The sequence below is a fragment of the Mauremys reevesii genome, linkage group 20 (assembly GCF_016161935.1).
Source record: "Mauremys reevesii isolate NIE-2019 linkage group 20, ASM1616193v1, whole genome shotgun sequence".
NCBI lineage: Eukaryota > Metazoa > Chordata > Testudines > Geoemydidae > Mauremys > Mauremys reevesii.
Genome location: NC_052642.1, coordinates 2,575,239 through 2,597,036, shown reverse-complemented (window position 1 = coordinate 2,597,036; position 21,798 = coordinate 2,575,239). Strand labels below are relative to the sequence as shown.

At 47.2% G+C, this 21,798-nt stretch overlaps 1 protein-coding gene across 1 annotated transcript in view; it reads right to left on the bottom strand.

The window, feature by feature from the left end:
- The window catches only part of LOC120387503 (myeloperoxidase-like), a 50,357-nt gene extending 36,504 nt beyond the window's left edge, over positions 1-13,853 (bottom strand). Inside the window, exons 1-3 of the mRNA XM_039508347.1 lie at positions 13,770-13,853; positions 3,817-3,992; positions 136-259 (exon numbers count right to left, since the gene is read on the bottom strand). Of these exons, the coding sequence (XP_039364281.1) occupies positions 136-259; positions 3,817-3,886 (194 nt within the window). The 5' untranslated portion in view covers positions 3,887-3,992; positions 13,770-13,853. The remainder of the gene's footprint in view (positions 1-135; positions 260-3,816; positions 3,993-13,769) is intronic.
- Positions 13,854-21,798: the final 7,945 nt, after the last annotated feature.

Genomic DNA, 21,798 nt, shown 5'->3' with positions numbered 1-21,798 from the left:
ACACAATACAAGTAACTACTAATCCAGTGTTTTCTGCTTGGTGGGATGGTATTGGACTGACAACTTTAAGGTGTCTATACTGGACATTATGTAGGCTGGCGGCCTTCTACTATACCTGAGAAATCAATGCTTTACCTGTTGTTGCATTCTCCAGTAATGGTCCGGTAAATGCTACTCGTTGGGCACTTAATGGAACGAATCTGATAGTCACAACCAGTTGCCTTGGAAATAATTTCCTTCTGCTTCTTACTTAGTACATCTGCAAGAGAAGCCAATCAGAGTGAAGCCATTTCTGTCATAATTTCTGGAACAGTCTCCAATAGTTCCATTTCATGGCTCCCCCAGCAGGAAAGCTCTACAGACAAATAGCATCTCATTTAAAAACTCCTTCTAGTTAGGAACACACTCAGTACTTCATGTTCTAGGAATCATATTGTTTGCAACCTTCATCTCTCAGCAGTTTTGGAGCATCTGAAGTGGAGGACAGGTATCGGCACTGATTCAGAAGTGCTAATGACAAAATCCCTACATTTAGAATCCCTGTCTGATTCAAATACTGATGAGATAAAGTTCCTTTTGGGGGGGTTAAAATGTATGGTGTTTTCAATGACTATGGTGACATAATTTGAGGATAGGTTGAGGGGACTAGGTGGGGACGAAGCAATGGGAGGATTAAAGGATGGGGCAGGAGGAGTAGGGGAGGCTGGTGTAATGGGTTATCGCCCTGTCCCGGGTGCCACCTGATGTACTGGGGTACCACTGTGTTACCAGATTTGCCCGTTACTTTGGGGAATGCTCATTTATTCGGGTTACTCTTCTGGGGGTGGGTGTTCTGTAATTCTATCAATGTACGGCTTGTGTCACTTGTGTTTTCATATGGAGCTCTACTTCTCCCTGCTGCAAGTCCCCGCCCAATGGAGCTACCCTGCCGGACCTAGGTTCCCCAGGGCTGGGTTTCTCCAGCCCCAGAACCAGATGAACACACCCACCCACCGAGTCTGAGCAGACAAGGTCAATCAGCACTGTCAAGCTAAACCCTTATATGTCTCTGGACTCACTGGGCTGGATGAAGCAGCACTTTCAAGCTGCCCCCCCTTATGTGCCCCTGGGCTCCATGGACTGAGTCAAGCAGCACTTTCAAGCTGTTACCCTTATGCGTCCCTATCCTCACTCTCACATCACAATTGTACTGGCAGGAACCTACTTGATGAGCAAACCCCACAGTATTCTGGGCACTGCAGGGATCTTTAGCTTAGGTAAAAGAAGCGTTGCTGCAGAGTGAATGGGGGAAGCTAAAAACACAAAAGATTAAGGTTCAGCGAGAGAGAGAGAAGCAACCAGCTTAACCATAACAGTTATTTATTGAATAATAGTGATAACTACACAAGGAGGCTAAACCAACATAACCTACATTATTAAAGGTTAATACCTACGGTAGAAAGGAAAACAGAGAGAGAGAGAGAGAGAGAGAGGGAGAAAGAGGGGGGATCTCACCCACTCCATGAGGCTTGAACTGGTTGGGGTTCCCAGGTGATGGTGGTAGCTCAGGGTCCTGAGTGCTGGAGACAGGCAGAGCCCCCAGCACTGTCAGTCAGGAGAATATGGAGTCCCAGTGGGACTGATGCCTAGTTTGGATCTAAGCATCAGAACACTGACTGGAGGGTGAGTAGAGATTTTTGTAGAGAAAATACAATGGTTGAAGGGAGAACAATAGATTTGTTTATAGGTAAGCTGATGACTCAAGGGTTTTCTTTAGGCTAGATAATAGGGGCTGATCTCTCTTGGCTTTGGGTGGTGTTTTCTTCCACGGAGCTCACAATGCAACTAGGCTGCTTCAGTATTTGGATATCAATCAAGGATTCATTACTAGAATTGGTCTGATAACTGCTGAGCTGGGTGTGTCCAGGCATAGGTTCATTAGCATCTGGAGCAGAGATTCCCATGATGCAGTGCTTCCCTGCTTTTTCTGGTCCCAGAGTTCAGTGCGGTTCTCTGTTCTCCATTCTGTATGCAAATGGAGATGTCTCCCTGTCCCATCTTTCATGCAGATGAGGCTAGGGGAGTTGTCTCTGTTCTTCATTCTGTATGCTAATGGAGATGTCTTAATCTTGTCACCCTTGTCAGGAGGGGTCTAGGTGTGTCTTCTAATGCCCTTCACTGCTCTCTGCAAGTTTTTTCCTCTGATGGGTTAAGCAGAGGCTGGGTGGGGGGGTCTTTCATGAGTCAGGCTAGATACTGCACCCTGGTTCCCCAAGAACACAGAGCTGACTGGTATTGACTGAGCACACCAGTTCCACCAGCCTGGGTTCCCTTTCCCTGCCCTGCTGAGCCAGGCCACCAAGCCTCCTCCAGCAACGTGCAGGTAGAGCCACACCCAGCTTCCGAGAGACACAGACACTGAGATCAGCTCTGCCTGGGAAGACTCAGCTCGGGGATTGCCCAGCACTCAAGTGCACTCCCCCTCTGGGGTGCAAACCCAAAATGGTATCATCTTGCGCTGCAGAGACCTGTACAGTGTAAGCTCATGCAATCCACCCCCTCCCTCAATGTGGAGAAGCTAGGCACAGCTTTTCGCCCCTCAGTTATGGATTGCACAAACCGGTTTAAAGAAAACAAAACCAGTTTATTAACTACAAAGGAACGATTTTAAGTGATTGCTTTGATCGGTTTGCTATCCCTTATAGATTACTGAGCAAATAAAGCCAAAACACAAACTAAACTTAATACACTAAAGAAACTGGCTATAAGTAATTTCTCACCCTAAATGTTGCTTTAAGCAGGTTGCAGAGATTCTTGAAGACAAACTGCTCTTGCTTGGCATCTTAGAATGCCAGATATTCCTTTCACAGGCCAGACATCTTCTAGCCTGGGTCCAGTCCTTTCTTTTCCAATTCAATCTTAGGTGTTTTCAGCAGTGTGGAAAAATACTAGCAGTCCAAGATGGAGTCCAGTACCAGGTGGCATGATCACATGACCCTGCCATGTGAAAGCAGCCCTAAATCCTCCAGAAGACTTCCCAGGAAGGTGGGAGATTAGCATCTTCAAAGTCCTATTGTTCTCCCTAATGGCCCATTGGCTAACCAGCCAGACTGACTGCATTTTGTTTGATGGGTGGTTCCCAGGTGAAAACACTTTTGCATTTGATACATAGTCCCTATTCCTAACTTCAGATATAGAAACGATACAGGCATACAAATAGGATAATCATATTCAGTAAATCATAACCTTTCCAATGATACCTCACATGACTCATCTTGCACAGAACATGTTTTAGTTATGTCATATTCATATCATAACAATATCTCTATGAAGAATATGGGTCACCTTCCCCCACCCACCACCCCTGAGGGTTGGTCACTGACTAATGCGAAGGCAGTGTGCCTAAAATCCTCTTTAGGTCTTGGTTAACTAACTTCCCCATGTTACCAAAAATTGTAGTGTTATTCACAGATGTTTTTACAAAGTCCTGGGTTTCTTTTTCCAAGTTGCCTGAAAGCCATTTAGAGTACAGCATTGTTAACACAATGTAGATATTAATACCTTGTAGAGTGCAGGTGTCTTGGCATTTAGCCACCAATGCCAGGAGGTGGTGTGCCTCAGTTTCCCCTTCCACACAGCAGTCTAAGTTTGTTATGCTTTTTTCTGCTGTGCCAAGCTCTAAGCTTGTTTACAGGTACTAGCTGAGAAGCAGTATTCTTATAGGACTTCCTTGTTGCTACTTCTAGGTTGTTCAAAAGTGTCTACCAAAAGTCATGCATGCTACACATTGACAGGTTTCCTGCTAATTAGCCATTTACAGTCTTATGTGCACAGTACCTGTGATATTAAACTTTCCTTTCACGATCCGACGCAGCTTCTTCTTCAGGAGGCTCAGGGTGGTTTCCATGTAATCGGCAGCTCGGATTGCAGACCTGGTTCCTGCCACTGGATCCTTTAAATGTTTCAGAAAATCTGAGGGGCTGACGTCTTTTTCCCGTATGGCCTCTTTTGCTCTGGAAAAAAGGGATCCTGAAGTGGTGCACCAGTCACTGCTGTCCAAAACAACTGAGGAGCAGAGCTGCAGCAGCCAGCTCAACACTGATCTTTCCTACACCCTGACCAGCAGCCTCAGGGTTCCCAGGTCATCGCCGTAAGGGACACCCCATTCTAATCTGTAACCCCCGCTCAGCAAACATTTGCTATTTTCTATAAATAATTCAACTTCGTGTTATGCGTCTCCTTATACAGAATCGTGCTAATTTATATGAAGTTACAGGTGGTTGGGTTTGTGAATTGCCTGCTAGGTGTGACGGTAATGGATCTCATGAGACCTCTAGATAGCCTTATAGGTAGTGCTGGGGAGGAGCCGTGGTCATGGTACGTGTAGGTACCAATGAGAAGGGAAAGGTAGGACAGAGGTCCTGGAGGCCAAATTTAGGCTGCTAGAGAAGAGATTAAAGCACAGCACCTCCATGGTAGCATTCTCTGAAATGCTTCCAGTTCCATGCACAGGGCCATTGAAGCAGGGAGAACTGCAAAGTCTCAATCTGTGGATGAGACAATGGTGAAGAGGGATTAGGTTTATTAGGAACTGGGGAACCTTGGGGAAAGGAGGAGCCTATAAAGAAGGGATGGGCTTAACCATAACCAAAATGGAACCAGACACCGGGCACATAACATTCAAAAGGTTGTAGAGGATTTTTTTAAACTAAGGTCTGGGGCAAAGCTGACAGGTGTGGAGCAGCACGTGGTTCAGGTAGAGACATCCCCTAGGGATAAATTTATTAGAGAGGGAACTCTATATCCTACTATGGAGGATAGGAAAGAAGTTAGTAAAGCACAGGTATGAGCCAGTGAGGAACAGTTAAACGTAAAATAATCCCATTTAAACATAACACATGAAGGCAAGCAACTGAATACTGACAAAATGCACAAGTGCTTATAACCAAATGTGAGATGTCTCGGTACTAAGATGGGTGAACTAGAGTGTCATTAAATAAGGGTAGTGATATAACAGGCATCGTAGAAACTTTGTGGGATGAGGATAATCAATGGGACATGGTAATATTGAGGAACAAATTGTACAGGAATGACGGAGTAGATTCACCTTGGTGAGCGAGTGGCAATACATGTTAAATAAAGCAGAGTCAAATAAGGTGAAAATCTGAAATGAATCATACTGTACAACAGAGTCTCTATGGAAAGAAAGTCCATGCCTATACTGCCAACCACCTGACCAAGATGGTGACAGTGATTGTGAAATGCTAAGGGAGGTGGGATGGGGTGGACTAGATCTGGAGGGCCCTCCCAGAGTTCTCACGGCTTTACCACACCGCACCCCAGAAAAGGGAAGTAGAGAGGTTCTCTAAGCTGCCTTGAGCATCTGTGTGGGAAGCAGCTAATCAGGGCCCAGCAGGCTAGCATAAAATGCTGCAGGGCCAGAGTGAGATGAGTTTCTTGCTGGAGCTGGAGGAGAGTGGATGGTGTGCCTGGCTGGCTGAGGGAATTAAAGGACCCGGACAGAGCAGTGCTGTCAGAAGCTGGGGGGATGTGAAGGAATTCCAGGCTGGCTGCTGGGACTATCAAGACGAGGCCCTGAGATAAGGGCAAAAAATGAACTGGGACTGCAGGGAAGTGGCACAGGGAACTGTAGCAGTGACACAGTTTATTTAAAGGGACATGGTGGACGGATTCTATCTATAGGGGCTGAGACCTGTAGTAGAGGGTTGGTCAGGTCCCTCCCACCAGCCACTGGGAAACTGGCCTGGACTTTGATACACCCCAGAAGGGGAATTGAACTCTATTAGTGGCCTAGCTGAAGATCTGGGACCAGAAAGGCCCAGAGAGGCAAAGAGTCTCCAGGGAGGGAGCCCTGGGGGATATCGCCCCACACCGGGGGCAATTTGAGAGAGCCCAGAAGGGGCTGAGACAGTTCAAACCCATGCACTGTGATAGGCCCTGTTGCACTGATTAAGGAGGGAGCCCAAAGGTTGGGCTGCAGATCAAGGGACCTTACAGAGGGCACTGTGGATAGGCCCCCTGTTGGACATATGTCCCAGAAGGAGGGTTAGTTTTTGTCTCCCATACAGACTATGTGACTTGGCCGGAGGGCTGGGTCACCAAGATCCATCACAAACAGAGAGAGAGAGTGTGCAGGCACACGCACTGAGACGGGGGCACTCACAAGAGGTGATGGGAGCAGGACCAGGATCAGGGGCAGAACTGGAGTCGGCGATGGGGGCAGAGCTGGGATCGGGGACCCTGGCAGCCAAGCTGCCTGAGTGTGGCACCTCTTGCCCAGGTTCCGGGGTTGAGGGAACAGGAATAGGAGGGAGCCCTTGGCGATGCAGGGCTCGGGTGCCACAGCAGACACGGCGCCTGCAGCCACGGCATCGGGGAAGGAGATGTTTGCAGTTGGCCTCCAGCCATAGGGAAGACAGCTGCCCCACATCGGGGGGGAGGGGGAGGTGCACCCAGCAGCTGAACACTGGCCGTTGCCTCAATGGATCCAGCAGCCATGAGCAAGGTGTCTTCTGTGGCCAGGTAGGCAGATGAACCCAGGGGCACCCCAGAAGTAAGAGTGGGGACAGCGGTCAGGAGAAGGGCAGGGAGGGAAAGAGGGGGGCAGCTCTTACAGTTTTCCAGCCTGACTTTTGTCACAACACCAACAAGTTCTGTATTACATTCCATATGCGTTTTGTCGTTCTCCTGTACCAGCGAGTTCAAACACAGCATCCTCTTCCATTACCCTGTCATTGCCCCCTTCCCCTTGTCTGGGGTAGGGGTCTGTGTGTCCCTCTACCATCTCCTAGGTAGGTGTTTGCGCAGCCACCTGAGAACTCTGGGTGTTTCTGCACCCTCCGCTCCGGTAGAATTGCCACCCAGTGAGGATTAAAAGCAATCTGGGAGATTTTAATAAGCCCAACGTCCAGTCTGCAGCACAGTGGGGCTAAGGCAGGCCCGCTGGGCGGCTCCCGGAAGCGGCCAGCATGTCTGGCTCGTAGGCACAGGGGCACCCAGGGGGGCCATGTGCTGGAAGGACTATGATGTCATTGGGGCGTGCGGTGAATGCTTGGGTTCAACCCAAAAGCGGAAGGGGCACAAACATGTAGGGGGGCACATGGGCGCGGGGAGCAAGGGGGCTAGCCGGGGCAGGGGTACTGCAGTGGGAGCGGGGAGAAACAGATGAGCTGGAAACAGGCTGTGGGCAAGGCAGGCAATCTAACCATCACCCAGGGACTGGGGCGGGGCAGGAAAACTGAAGCTACTAAGGGTCGAGGGCAAAAAGGGTAGCAAGGGGCAGGCAGCCATGGGAAAAGGGGCAGGCTGCAGCAGGAAGGCTGGTGGGCAAGGCAGAGGGCGGGAAAGTCCACCAGCCAAAGGCTGCAGGGGAGAGGAAGCAGTGCAAGGGGATGGGGGGGGAACGACACGCGCGCCCACGTGCGCTTGTAACTCAGTTCGAACACGCTGCTGCTGCAGGTCCAGGTGGTGGAAAAGGGGCAAGGCAGGCAGCTGAGTCCCGGAGTAAGGAGTGGAGGCTCCCAAGAGGCAGCAGCACCAGCAACTGTCAGTCTGGCAACCAGGCGGGAGGGACCCCTCAGGTGGTGGCAGCAGAAGCAGGGTCAGGGTCCCTCACTCCCCCTCCGGGGAGAAGGCCAGGAGACGCCCGCCCCCTCCCCTCGCCGGAGGAGTAGCTGCAGCAGCAACGCGGGAGCCCACCAACCGTCAAGGTAGCGGGGGCGGGGAGGAGGGTCTGGCCCAGCAGCTCCACACCCACAAGAAAGGGGTAGAAGGCCAGAAGATTAGCCCTAGCATGATAAATGTGTCTGTCCAAGAAGGCTGAAATGAACAGACATCTAACTTTGCTGTCTTAGGAGCTGACATTTTGTCAAAAGTACCCCTCAACTCACAGAGGGGGGAAAAAATCGCCACAGGGGCAGGGCAAACGGTTCTGGATCTTTATGAAACCTGGAAGGCATTTGATGTAAAACTAGCAATTTTTTCTCGGGATATTAGAACTTTGACTTTCCACTACTTCCAACACAGAAAAGAGCTATCAACACGTTGCACTGTCAGTGTTGACGAGATTGGAATGTACGTGCAAGAACTGGAATCAGAATTTTCTGACAGATTTCAATATTTCTAGCTATTCGGCCCAATGCCTTCTTTTCTAATTAAACCTGAAAAGTTCAACGAAAGCGACTTGGATTTGTCTGTATTTCAGTGGCTGGGTGTTGAAGATCTCGAAATGCAGCTCATTCAGTTGAAAAGCTCAGAATTGTGGGCATCAAAGTTTGGAGATCTGCAGAGTGCACTTAAAGCTACCGAGAGAGATCATGGGGCCTCTATTCTGACATGTGGCCAGTGAAATTTAACTGAAGAAAATTGCGTTTGCAATGCTTTCAGCATTTGGATCCACATACCTGTGTGAACAGGTATTTTCACACATGAAATCTGTCCTCTGTCCCGCTCAGAGACGGTTAACAACTGATCACTCAGAGGCCTGTGTGCAGCTTAAAGTATCCAAATCCATGCCAGACACTGGAAAACTCAGTAAGGAAAAGCAAGGGCAAGGATCACACTAAACTGGTAAGATCTGCATTTTAATTTAATTTTAAATGAAGCTTCTTAAACATTTAAAAAACCTTATTTACTTTACATACAACAATAGTGTAGTTATACATTACAGAGAGACCTTCTGAAAACGTTAAAATGTATGACTGGCACGCGAAACTAAATCAGAGTGAATAAATGAAGACTTGGCACAGCACTGCTGAAAGGTTGCCGGCCCCTGCACTAAGGACTGCCTGAGATCAGAGGTGGATTAGGGTGTTTTAGGGCCCTGGGCCAGACCAAGTGGGGGTCCCTCCCTGCCTATTCCACCTGCAGTCCCCCCCCCACCCCACACACCTGCCGGAGAGTGGAGTTGGGACTCAGGAGTGCAGTGCAAGCCCTCAACTCTGTTCCCCAGCAGGAGTGCCAAGGGAGCAGGGTGAGGGCTCAGGGTGCCCATTTTCCTAGGGCCCCCCCAATTGGACGGGGCCCCTGGGCATGGGTCCCTTTTACCCAGTAGCTAATCCGCCACTGCCTGAGATGTTTAAAACCCTCCTCCAGTTGAGAGAGAGGAGGGGAGCTGAGCTGCTGCAGGGCTACTGGCAGCAGAAGAAAAGCTGCTCCAGGGTGGAGGGCTGTTGTCTTCCCTACAGGGGAAGCTACGTAACAGATTTCCTGTTTATGGGAAGGACTGGCAGCCCGGGGCCAATTACTAGGCCAACTACCCTCAGAATGAGGGTAAGGAGAGGTATTCCCCTTTGTTGTGTGTGGAAATTGGTGTCTCTATTGTCTTTGTTTGACATGGCAGCAGAAGCTGCTACAAACTACCCTCAGTTGAAAGCTGAGATCCTGGCAAGATCCAAGGTGATGACAGCTATAAGGGCTCAGAGGTTATATGAGTGGAGACACTGGGAGAGCAAAGAACCAAGGTCACAATTGTTTGACCTGATCCATCTCATGCAGAAGTGGCTGCATCCTGATACCTACAGCACAGAGAAGATTATAGAATTTTTAGGGTTGGACAGGTTCATGAGAGGACTCCCCTCAGACTTATGAGGGTGGGTTGGCCAAAATGACCCCTCCTCTTACGATGATTTGATTGCATTCATAGAGAGGTAGTTGATGACCAGAGAACTTTCTTGGACTACCTGGGAAGAGATGTATTGGACCAAAAGACCAGTCCCATCCCTGAAGGCCTGGACCTCTGAGAGTTGACGTAGGACTATGTTGGGGAGGAAGAACACCAAAGAGCGGCTTGAAGCCACAAAGGTACTTGTGGAAATGGGGAGAGAAGGTTGTGGGGTAAGGCCCAATAGTCTAAAGAACAGGGGGATGCCCCAAGCTATGTATAGGTGTTCTGCTTGTGCAATCAAAGACCCATGGCACAGCCGCAGCTGGCCCAGGTCAGCTGACTCAGTCTCACAGGGCTCAGTCTGTGGAGCTAAAAATAGCAGTGTAGGTGATTAGGCCTGGGCTCTGAGATCCTGGGCGGGAGGGGGGAGGGTCTCAGAGGCTGGGCTCCAGCCTGAGCCCCAACATTTACACGGCTATTTTTGGCCCCCACGCCTGTGCCCTGTGATCCCCAGTGAGCTGACCCAGGCTCTGAGTCTTGGTGCCGCAGGATTTTTATCCCAGCATAGACCTATTCCTAGAGCTTCTCAAGTCAAAGCCAACTTGCGGAATTTCTCCTGGATGAACGGGGAGCTGGGGCAGACTCAGAAGCACAGATGTCATGAGTGCCCCTGGGGAAACACCACTGAGTAAATGGGCAGCTGAATTCTGTGTCTGCTGGAGTTTCGGAGTGGTCTTTGGCAACAGTTGTACGTAGAGTGTATTTCCGTGCCCCATTCCAGAGGTGATAGCGGCCTGGAAATCCATGGTGAGATCCATGGCCGAAAGACGGGGCCACAGCCCAGCAGCAGAAATAGGGAGACACATTTCATAGCGACCATCTGGGGCTGTCAAAGCGTAATTCACTTTTGAAGAAGGCTTCTAACTTTTTTGTTTCAAAATGCCCTGGGTTAACATCCTGCTGCTGGCTGGGACTGGACATACATGAAATTGTACAAAAGGCAGGTGCCTACATGTTGTAGAAGTTGGAGTTTCTGTGACATTTTCACCTGCAGCCCCAGGTAGAGGTAGCAAGTATCACAGTGGGAGAGGAATAAAGAGTCTCCTTGCCAGCCATAGGTGGACTAAAGCAACAGTAGCAAGTAATGCAATCTGTGTGACCAGGAGCAAGGAAGATCCAGGAGGAACTCTGTTCTGCACATGTAAGGACATGGTGCTTACATCACTAAACCAACACCTGTTTAAATGTGTAGCACTATCCACCTTATTCCATCCTTGCAAATGAATGGAATGTCCCGCCAGAGCAGATAAAGATATCAACTGGATATTTCTGCAAAAATTAATAGTATTGGAATAACCAGATAAATGCCTAATAATGACAATTTGAATATCAGAGTTAATACCAGCTCATGATGAATAGCACAGTCAATATTAGAGCCAAGCAAAAATGTTAATTCATTCACCAAAAAATGGTTTCATTCAATCAAAATCTATTTGTGAATTTCTGTTGAGTTTATCAAATAATGTTGATAAAAAATAAATGTTTCTGAAATGTTGAAACTAAATGTTTTATTTTGACCCAACTTGAAAGTTTTCATCTTGATTTTAAGGCATTTTAACAAAAGCAAAGCAGGACAAGCCTCACAAAATGGCTGGGTGGCGGAGCAGAAGGAGGAAGCCTCCCTTTTAACCATTAGCCCTGTGGTGACAGCACTCAGCTACACTGTGGGAGACCCAGTTCAATTTTCTCTTAACCCAAAAGCATTTTTAAATAGGCTTCACACACAAAAAAAGGTAGAATTTCTAAAAGGGAATTACACCTAATTTTGGACAGTCCAGTATGATCTCTGAGAAGTGCTTTGTCCAATAACCTGAAGCCTTCCTCCAAAATTCTCCCCGATACAGACCAAACATGCCATATTTCCCATATCAGAGAGAGGGGCTGGTATTTTCCAGAATGGTTCGACAGAGTTGATATTGAGACTAGAAACAGCTAAACCCCTCCCTACAGAATCACAGTAGTGACAGTGATAAGCGATGATGAGCCCTGGCTGCTGCTGGTCCTCGCAGAGCTGACTGGTCATGTCATGCTGACTCTCCTTATTTCCACTGGCTGAGCCACCTTAAAAGAAGCTAAAATATGTGTACTTTCCTAATATCACTTTGCACTGTAAGCAATTGCTGTAGTTGTCTTAGCAGTACTGTGAGATCACAAACAGGAGAGGAGGTGGTCCATGCCATTGTGGAGGGAAGAGATTAGTGCACGTGGTGTGATCCAGGCTAGGAAAAAATTTCAGAACCCTGAACTATGATGTCACCATAATAAATACATATTTGTACAAAAGCGAAACTCCCCAGATCATAGAATCATAGAATCATAGAATTCAAGATCAGAAGGGACCATTATGGGACCATGATCATCCCTCCTCGAGATCATCACAGCAAAGGCCCATCCACCCACTCCAGCTTCCCCAGCCTGCTCCATGCTGCGGAGGAAGAAAGGCCCCTCCAGGGCAGGGCCATTCCCAATCTTCCTGGAAATTCCCTTCCTCCCACCCCCCAAATGGCGGTCAGCTGAACCCCACCCATTCCAGCCAAACCTCTCAGCCAAACCCTGGAAAGGTTATACTATACCATACCATTGACCCATTACTATTTACCAGTGTGGCACTTTAATTGACGTTATCCTATCATACCATCCTCCATAAATCCCTCCATAAACTTCTCTAGCTTAATCAGCAAGTCATTGGAGGTCCTCCCTCCCTTTCCCCTCCTTCCAGTGTTCCAGTGTGCACTCCCACTTACCTCCCCTCAAGCCTTCTTTACCCATTTCTATCCTTTTGTCCTACTGTCCTCGTGTATATCCGTCCCCTCGACTGAGCTGAACATTAGCACTGAGCTGAAATCCTTCTTCCCTATTTATATTTTATCTCCTATTATATTTCTCTTCTGTAATTCTTTCTCTTTCTTCTCTTTTTTTCTGAAAAAAAAAACAAACCTCAAGTCTCCTTCTCCTCCATTCCTCAATTCTTTCTAGCCCCATTTCATTCCTTCCTTCTTTTTTCTTCCCATTCTTTGACATTCTTCTTAAAAAAACTGCACACAACCAACACAACACTACAAACCAAAACTCACCCTCTCACTTATATACTATAACTAGCACCTCCACCCCTAAAATAAATACTAATGCAACTACACCTTGCTTTTTTTAACTCCACATCCACACATGCTTATTCACATCTCATCATCACCATCAACATCAACCAGGACTCTCCTCTCCTCCTCTCTCCTCCCTCTCCTTCCAACCAACTTATACCCAGCTTATAACTAAAGTTTTCCTTCTACAATAAATATGCTTAACCTTACACTTCAATTTATTCCTGTTACTGTTACTACTACTACAGTTTTATCTTACTCATCTATATCGATCTAGAATATCCTCTCTCCGAAATGGCAATAACCCCAACTTGGTGTCATCCATCAACTTTATATCTCTCCACTCTTGGGTCCCAGGTCAGCAATAAATAGAAAAATAAAAAAAATAAATCGGACCCAAAACCGAGCCTGAGGAAACTCCACTGGTAACCCCCTCCACCTCCCAGTTCCCCCTTCAATACTACCCCCTCTCCCCCCCTCCTCCCTCCCCCTCCACCTCTGGATTATTTTTTCATTTTTTTTTCATTTTTTTTTTAATTCTTCATGCGGTACCGTATCAAAACGCTTACTGAAATCTTAGATAAATCCAGAGATATTAGATCCACCGCATTCAAAAAATTAAAAAATCTGTTAAAGAGAAAAGAATCAGAGTTGGTTGGTTTTTACCTCTACCTCGTAAAAAATCATGCTCTATCCCATCAGTTGCCATCCTCCCTCTGAACCGAACCTCTCTCTCTTTTTTTTTTTTTTTCCATGACTTTGCATACTACAGATAGACTACTACTAGGCCTATATTTCTTTTTTTTTTTTTTTTTCTTGAATATATAGGAACTACATTAGCTAATCTCCAGTCAGTCGGTACAATCCCCGAATTTAGGGATTTATTAAAGATTATCGCTAACGGGCTAGCAATATCCCTCGCCAATTCCCTTAATATTGGTAATGGTATCATGTTCCCATGTTTTTTGTAAAATTGTACCCCCAGTATGGATAACATAAGGTGAACTGACCTGTCCCGTTCGTACTTGTATGCAGCATCCACCAGCTCCTTGGCTTCATCAGTGCTGCTCAGAAAGAATGGATCTGGCAGCGTATCCAAGATATCTAGTCCAAAGAGAGGAAAGAGCAGGACATGAGGACAATTCCTTCCCACCAGCTCACTGCACAGACCCAAAGTGAAAGGAGCACATTTCTTCTCCTTCGTGCCGGGAACTTGCTGGATTCACCTTTAGGCACTTAAAGCCAAGACTGAGTTTTGATTGAGAAAGTTGTTCATATATAATTGAACCTTTTTCATGCTATGGATCTAAGCTAAAGAAAGGGAGACACGGAGCGAGGTTAAACTTAGGGGTAACTGGGTGAAATTGAATGGCCTGTTCATATAAGTGAGAGGTTTCAGAGTGGTAGCCGTGTTAGTCTGTATCAGCAAAAACAACAAGGAGTCCTTGTGGCATAAGGTGCCACAAGGACTCCTCGTTGATTTTGCATATAGGTGAGGTCACACTAAATGATAAACATTAGTTTTTGTAGCGACCCATCCACTCCCAGTCTTTATTCAGGCCTCATTTGATGGTGTCCAGTTTGCAAATTAATTCCAGTTCTGCAATTTCTCATTGGAGTCTGTTTTTGAAGTTTTTTTTGTTGAAGAATTGCCACTTTTAAGTCTGTTATTGAGTGACAAACTTAATTTGCCACTTTACCATAGTAACTTCCCCCTGCTGTTACTGGGAGCTGAAATTGTCTGTGAAGAACAAGACAAAAAGAGCACAGAGAACTTCAGCTTTTTTCACATCATCTGTCACTAGGTTGCCTCCCCCATTCATAGAATCATAGGGTTAGAAGGGACCTCAGGAGGTATCTAGTCCAACCCCCAGCAGGACCAGTCCCCAGATTTCTATGCCAGTTCCCCAAATGACCCCCCCCTCAAGGATTGAACTCATAGCTCTGGGTTTAGCAGGCTAATGCTCAAACCACTGAGCTATCCCTCCCCCCCAGTAAGGCTCCCACACTTTCCCTAATCTTCTTGTTGCTTCACATCCCTTGCTAGCTGCAACTTCAGTTGTAATCAGGAAGGCCAGAGCACACCCCTGCATGCTCAAGAAATATTTATATACTCCTCCCTGGTCATCTGTTCAAGTTTCCACTTCTTGTAAGCTTCCTTCTTGTGTTTAAGCTCATGGAAGATTGCTCTGTTAAGCCAAGCTGGCAATGGAGTCCTGTTTGAAATGCGATTACATGAACCCACTAGGGAACTACTAGTGCGCATCAGCAGCATCCACAGAAGCCACTGCTTAGTGTGCAACACGCTAATGTGCATGAGAATTCATATCCCTCTGGTGCAGTCTGACACCATGTAGACTTGTAATAGGTATCCAGGTAGCGCTTCACATGAGCCGTTCTAATATTTCCGGATGGTGGCACCACTGCATCAGCAACTTCTAGTTTGCCTGGTCTGGGTTTCCTCTGCTTGAGCAATTCTGTCTGCAAAGGCCTTTGCCTCCACATCACCTGCAAATGTCTTCTGGTCTGGGAGTCCCTTGGGAATCTCTCTCTCTCATCTGACCTAAAGGACACCTGTGAATAGCTTGCACCGGGGCCTTCTCCAATTTTGTAGCCACTTCCCTAGCAATCTACTTGAAGAGCTGCATCTGGTATACAGGACTCACCTGGGGGCTGGGAATTAATAGTTGAGAGCTTAAAGAAACCTAAGTTTCTGCTTCCACATTTATAATTCTGCATCTAGTCCAGGGGTAGGCAACCTATGGCACGGGTGCCGAAGGCGGCACGCGAGCTGATTTTCAGTGGCACTCACACTGCCCGGGTCCTGGCCACCGGTCCAGGGGCTCTGCCTTTTCATTTAATTTTAAATAAAGCTTCTCAAATATTTTAAAAACCTTATTTACTTTACATACAATAGTTTAGTTCTATATTATAGACTTATAGAAAGAGACCTTCTAAAAACGTTAAAATGTATTACTGGTATGCGAGACCTTCAATGAGAGTGACTAAATGAAGACTCGGCACAGCGCTTCTGAAAGGTTGCTGACCCCGGTCTAGTCTGAGCCATGGATTTATCCAGTACGTTATCCTCCTTCCCCAGCAGGTTAGGAAATTCCCTTGTTAAACCATTTATAAACTGACTTGTCACAGAGTATTCTCATGGCTCACCAGTGAGCATAAGCCCCTTTCTGCGTTGCCAACTCTGCAGGCAGTACAGCCGGTTCTGCCTCATTCGAGTCATATCGCACGGACGCTGACACAGCGAAAGCCCTACCCAGCAGTCTCCTCAATACGCACCAATAACTAGGCAGGGGGTTCCCCCGCCACCTCCTGGCTTGCCAGACCTTTTGGCAGTTCAGTGTTTGCGTAACAGTCCGTAAGATCCATGATCCACACTGGAAGCTGCTGGTAAAATGCTTTGGTGTCACCATCCAGAAACACTGCCAGGTGTGTGCTGCTTACTCAGCAGGCCACTCATTCACAGAGTACAACAGCTCCAAGTTTGTCAAATGCTCACAGGTTCCAGTCTCCTCTTTGTCACCAGTACCTTTGTTCTGAACCAAAAGTGCTTTTGCCTTCTTAAAGCTGCTGCCACCAGTTGTGATACCCTCTTATCTGAATCAAAGGATTTATTGGAACACTGCAAGTATCAACTCCAGAACACACAAGCAGGATATCACTTCCTACTAGCCACCCCTCCCACTCCTGCCCGCCACTGATCACAGCAACATAACATCAAAATATCCACACCTCAGCACTGAGCTAGAGATACAGCACTACTTATGGGCAGCGGTGCTACCTGCACTGACCATTAGACAGTCCATTTCCAGTCACCATCTACTCTCCCTCCCCACTCACAGTCTCCTTTCATGCTCCCCCAGGCTCCTTTCCCCCCAAATCTATCTGCTCCCATATTTTCTTACAGCTTATATATCCCTCTCTCCCTTTCTTTCCCTGCTCTCTGTCAGTCTTCTGTTGCAACCTCCCTCCTGTGTGTCATGTTCCCATCTCCGCATAGGTTCCTGTCCAGCCCTCTGCTATAGAGAGGTAGTGACCTTCCCTGCAGACAGCCTAGCTGCAGGCCCACTGAAAACTGGGAATTGATGGTCATTGTTACTAAGGTCAGTCTCTCTTCCAGAGGCAAAGCCTGTGTGAACAGCTGCCATCTTGTCTGAGGCCCATTGCTAGGAACAGAAGGTGTGGCCATTTTGAATAAAGGAAAAGTTTGAAGCTAGAAATTAAGAGATCATTTGAAACCTGGGACAGATGTAGTCTCCCAGTTCAATAGGCGCACTGGAACCTATCCAGCCCTACTCCCCTCCCTCTCTGCCCCATGTCCAGTCCTGCTACCCCGGGATCTCTTGGCCAAGAGAGCTGCCATCACAGCCCAGAGCGGGCAGGAGCACATGGAGCGAACACCCCTGCACCAGTGGCAGTGGCACAGACCCCTCCACCCTGCAGACCTCAGCCCTCCCCCTGTGCTGCAGCTCCCATCCAAAGCAGGCAAAGAGAACAGATCATTCCCCCGTCCCCCGACCCCCCATGACCCTGCGGCTGCACTGCCTAAATCCTTTCGCCTCCCTGCAGCTCCCCGGCACCCAGTGGAGCTGTTGAGGGTTCCACTAAGAGGGCCCAGCTGGCAGACCCAGACTTAGGGGCTGGCTGTGCTCCCTTGCAGCAGGAGCTCTCTGAGTTCTGTAATTAAAGACGGTTACAGAACTCGGACCCTCTGCAGATTCAGGACACATGGTGTTTCTAAGATCAGGTTTGGCCTGGGCTAGGACTCGGACTGCTGAGAAGGAGTCTAGACCCAACTGCCCAACCCTTCCAACAGAGCCTGCAGTGACTCAGCCCTCAGGCACGGGGCAGCAGCCTATCCCTGAGCAGAGCCTGGGTCAGATGACCCCCACGCTCAGGTATTTCCCCAACCCCATCAGAGCTGCAAGTTAGTCCGTGCAACAGCACCAGCTGGGCAGTGAGCCTCCTGCTGCCTTGCCATGTAACAGACTCTAGATTCCCAGCCTGCCTCTGATCCAGTGCTGGTTCCTGCCCATGCCCTGCTCTGACCTTGCTCCAGCCCTGACTCCAGGGAGTTTGGCTTGTCTACTGACTCTGACCACCTGGCTTCAACCTCCACTCCCACCAGCAGGCCTGGCTGCCTGGAGCCAGCACCTGACAGCTCCCTGTGTAACTTACCTAGACTGTTGTTTTGTGTAATTTTTCATGTCCCGTCTCTCTCCAGAGGAGAGTTTTGCCGTTCCCTAATCCTTCTCATTGCCCTTCTCTGAAGGCCCTGGAATTATACATTGTCCTTTTCTGAGATGGGATGGACAACACCGAACACAGTATCCCAGACGAGGGAACTGATTTATATAACAGCCATGTTTTCCTTATCCCTCTTCATCCCCTTCCTTATGTGTCAGAACATCCTGTCTGCTTTTTTGACCACAGCAGTATATTGGGCAAAGGGCTTTATTCAGCTGTTTATAATGAAGCTCGGGTCACTTTCCTGAGTTGATACCATTAATTTAGAGCCTTGTACGCTTTATGAGTATTTTTCATTAATGCTGAATTTCATCTGCCATTCTGTTGCCCATTCACTTAGCTTGGACAGATCTGTCTGAAATATCTCACAGTCTTCCAGGGCTTGACTACCCTGAATAACTTTGTATCACCTGCATATAAATTTGTCAACTGTGTCCGGTTGTTGCTGGAATATTGCGTCCAGTTCTGGGGTCCACAATTCAAGAAGAATGTTGATAAATTGACGAGAGGGTCAGAGAAGAGTCATGAGAATGACACAAGGATGAGAAAATCTGCCTGAGCTTGAACTTCTTGAGTCTCTCATTATATTTAATTTAACAAATGGAAGGTTAAGAGGTGACTTGATTATGTCTGAAAGTATCTACATGGGGAACAAATAATTAATACTGGGCTCTTCAATCTAGCAGAGAAAGGTGTAACATCATCCAATTTCTGGAAGCTGAAGCTGGATAAATTCAGACTGGATATAAGGCGTGAATTCTGAACAGTTGGAGTAATTAACAATTTAGCAAGGGTCACTGTGGATTCTCCATCACTGACAATTTTTAAAGCAAGAGCTGATGATTCTCTAAAAATATGCTCTAGGAATTATTTGGGGAAGTTTTGTGGCCTGTGTAACATGGGAAGTCAGACTAGATGATGACTGGGGAGAGGGATAGCTCAGTGGTTTGAGCATTGGCCTGCTAAACCCAGGGTTATGAGTTCAATCCTTGAGGGGGCCACTTAGGGATCTAGGGCAAAAATTGGTCCTGCTAGTGAAGGCAGGGGGCTGGACTCAATGACCTTTCAAGGTCCCTTCCAGTTCTAGGAGATTGGTATATCTCCAATTATTACCTTATTACAATGGTTCCTTCTGGCCTTGGAATAAATGAATATACAGGCTGATGAAAGAAATCATTTAGTTTTTCAACAATGTCCTTCTCAATTTTAACTGCTCTATTTAACCCCCTGGTAAGTCAGCGGACCCACTGATTCTTTAGTGGGCTTCCTGCTTCTTCTAGATGGGTGACCAGATGTCCTGATTTTATAGAGACAGTTCCAAAATTTGGGGCTTTGTCTTATACAGGCATCAATTGCCCCCCACCCGCTGTCCTGATTTTTCACTTCACACTTGCTGTCTGGTCACCCTACTTCTAGATAATTTCTCATTGTGTTTATACCTTCAACTACTTACTGTACAAAATCCATCCCAGCCTCCTCCTTTCCCTCTTACATATTGACTGCAGCACTGTATGTTCTTGTTAATTGGCTTGGCTGGGGCTGGATTTCCAAATAACCTCTTGAAGACTTGAACTTTGCCATTTACTTTTCTTTTCCTGGTTCCCTTTTTGCTCAGCAGTTTGCACAAGCCTACTACTGTTTTCTTAGGTGGGCAGATCTAAGGGTGTTGCTTCCTTTGCTCTTGGCGTTAGGGCTTTTCTGAAAAGCTTCCTTATTGTAGTGAAATCCCCTTTTGTACATTTAGTGTCACTGTGATCGGTTTTTGTACCTTATTTCCTTTCACTGTTAAGCACAATTATGTTGTGGTTGTTATTACTTGCTAACTCATTGGAGGAAGACATGAGTTGGGGCCTTTCAATTCATTATATGCAGAAGTAATTTGAATCAAAACTGTATGCAGAGTCTGTACATCCCCCAAGACTCTACTGAGCGATTTTTAGTCATGACCATTTCTATAGAGCTTTTAATCCTAGCAAGAGTCCATGGATTTTTTCAGTGCATAAACACTTATGCACATAAATTCTTTACAGCTGAGCTCTAATTATAGGGGACATTGGTGGTGACCCTTATTATTGAACTTGCCCAGGACTTCCCATTATAGCACCCTGTTTTCCGTTGTTATAACTTGGCCAAGCTTTAATCTTTCAGGGGCTGGAACGTTCCAGGCGTGCTGTCTGCCTCAGGCTGAATATTTTTGGCAAGTTTAAGCAAAACAGTTCCGCTGTTTCTATGAATGAACTTTTGCCAACTTTTTTTCCAGCCATTTCCTTGAAGAGCTCTAGTGCCTCCATGAGTTGAGAACTGAAATTTAGCAGGCGAATAAGCCTGGAATCAGTGGTTTATTTATTGTAAAAAAAAACGAGCTGCCTTGTTTTTGCCAAAACTTTCCCAAGCAAATGCTAACTTTTTTGAGGGAGGGGGTGAGATATGGTGTGGATGCAAAAGCAACCCCTTTAGGACATGGAGTTTTTTTGATTATATCGCCAATTCATTTTGTTTTACTACAGAGGACACTAGTGAGTCAGCATGGCCCTGGACTCGGACATGAGTGCACTGTGCATTAGGAGACCTGGGTTCTGCTCTTGCCTCTACCGTATGTGACTCTTTATGTCCTGGAGGCAGGCATCTACCCTCTCTGTGCCTCAGTTTCCCCATCTGTAAAAAGGGGACAAGGACCAGGTTCTCTGAAGTCCTTGGATATTCATAGCGACTGTTTACTTCCCAGGCATAGGTTTTATTTTGGGTGGGAGAGGGAACACTTCAAACCTATATAGACTGCGGGGGGGGGGGCACAGTGAGTTTTGACTTTGGATCCTACCACAAAGCATTAACCCCCCAATGCAGAGCATCAGCAGCAGAAGAAAGGGGACGGTACCATTTATGGAAGATCCAGATGCCTGGCACAGGCTCAGGGTCACCAAGAATCCGAAGAGGGGGATCACTGGCTTCATCCCTGGAGAGAAACACAAATACACCTCGGTTATTAGCAATAATTAAAGGAGGTAAAAGGCCCATGGATGTCATGCACCCACTGAAAGAGATCAACTTCCACAGCTCTGTTCACTGAATATTTGTATCAGTGTTCTGGAAGGAAACATGGATTTGCTGCTGATAAAGTTTGCAGGTGAGACTATGATTGGTGGGGTGAAGGATTTTGCCCCCAGATCAGATTGGCAGTAACTTTTGGGTTTTAGCATGGGAGTTTGCTAAGATCATCTGGGCACATTTCATGAAATCAGTTCCCTGCCATTGCAGGAGCCTCTGGCACAGGTGCACCTTGTCCTTCCTATCCTCTGCCTGTCCCTCACAATAGTTTTGCCTCCTGAGGGCTGCAATATTTTAGTCCAAGCCAATTTCTTGGGCTCAATACAGGGGTAATTTGGTGGGGATTACTGGCCCATGAGATACAAGAGGTCAGACTCAATTGGGTGATCCCTTCTATGACTCAGAGAAAAGCTTGAAAATGGGGAGTGCACCATAGAATCATAGAATATTAGGATTGGAAGGGACCTCAGGAGGTATCTAGTCCAATCCCCTGCTCAAAGCAGGACCAACCCCAACTAAATCATCCCAGCCAGGATGGAGATTCCACCACCTCCCTAGGGAACCCATTCCAGTGCTTCACCACCCTCCTAGTGAAATAGTGTTTCCTACTATCCAACCTAGACCTCCCCCACTGCAACTTGAGACCATTGCTCCTTGTTCTGTCATCTTCCACCACTGAGAACAGTCTAGATCCATCCTCTTTGGAGCCCCCCTTCAGATGGTTGAAGG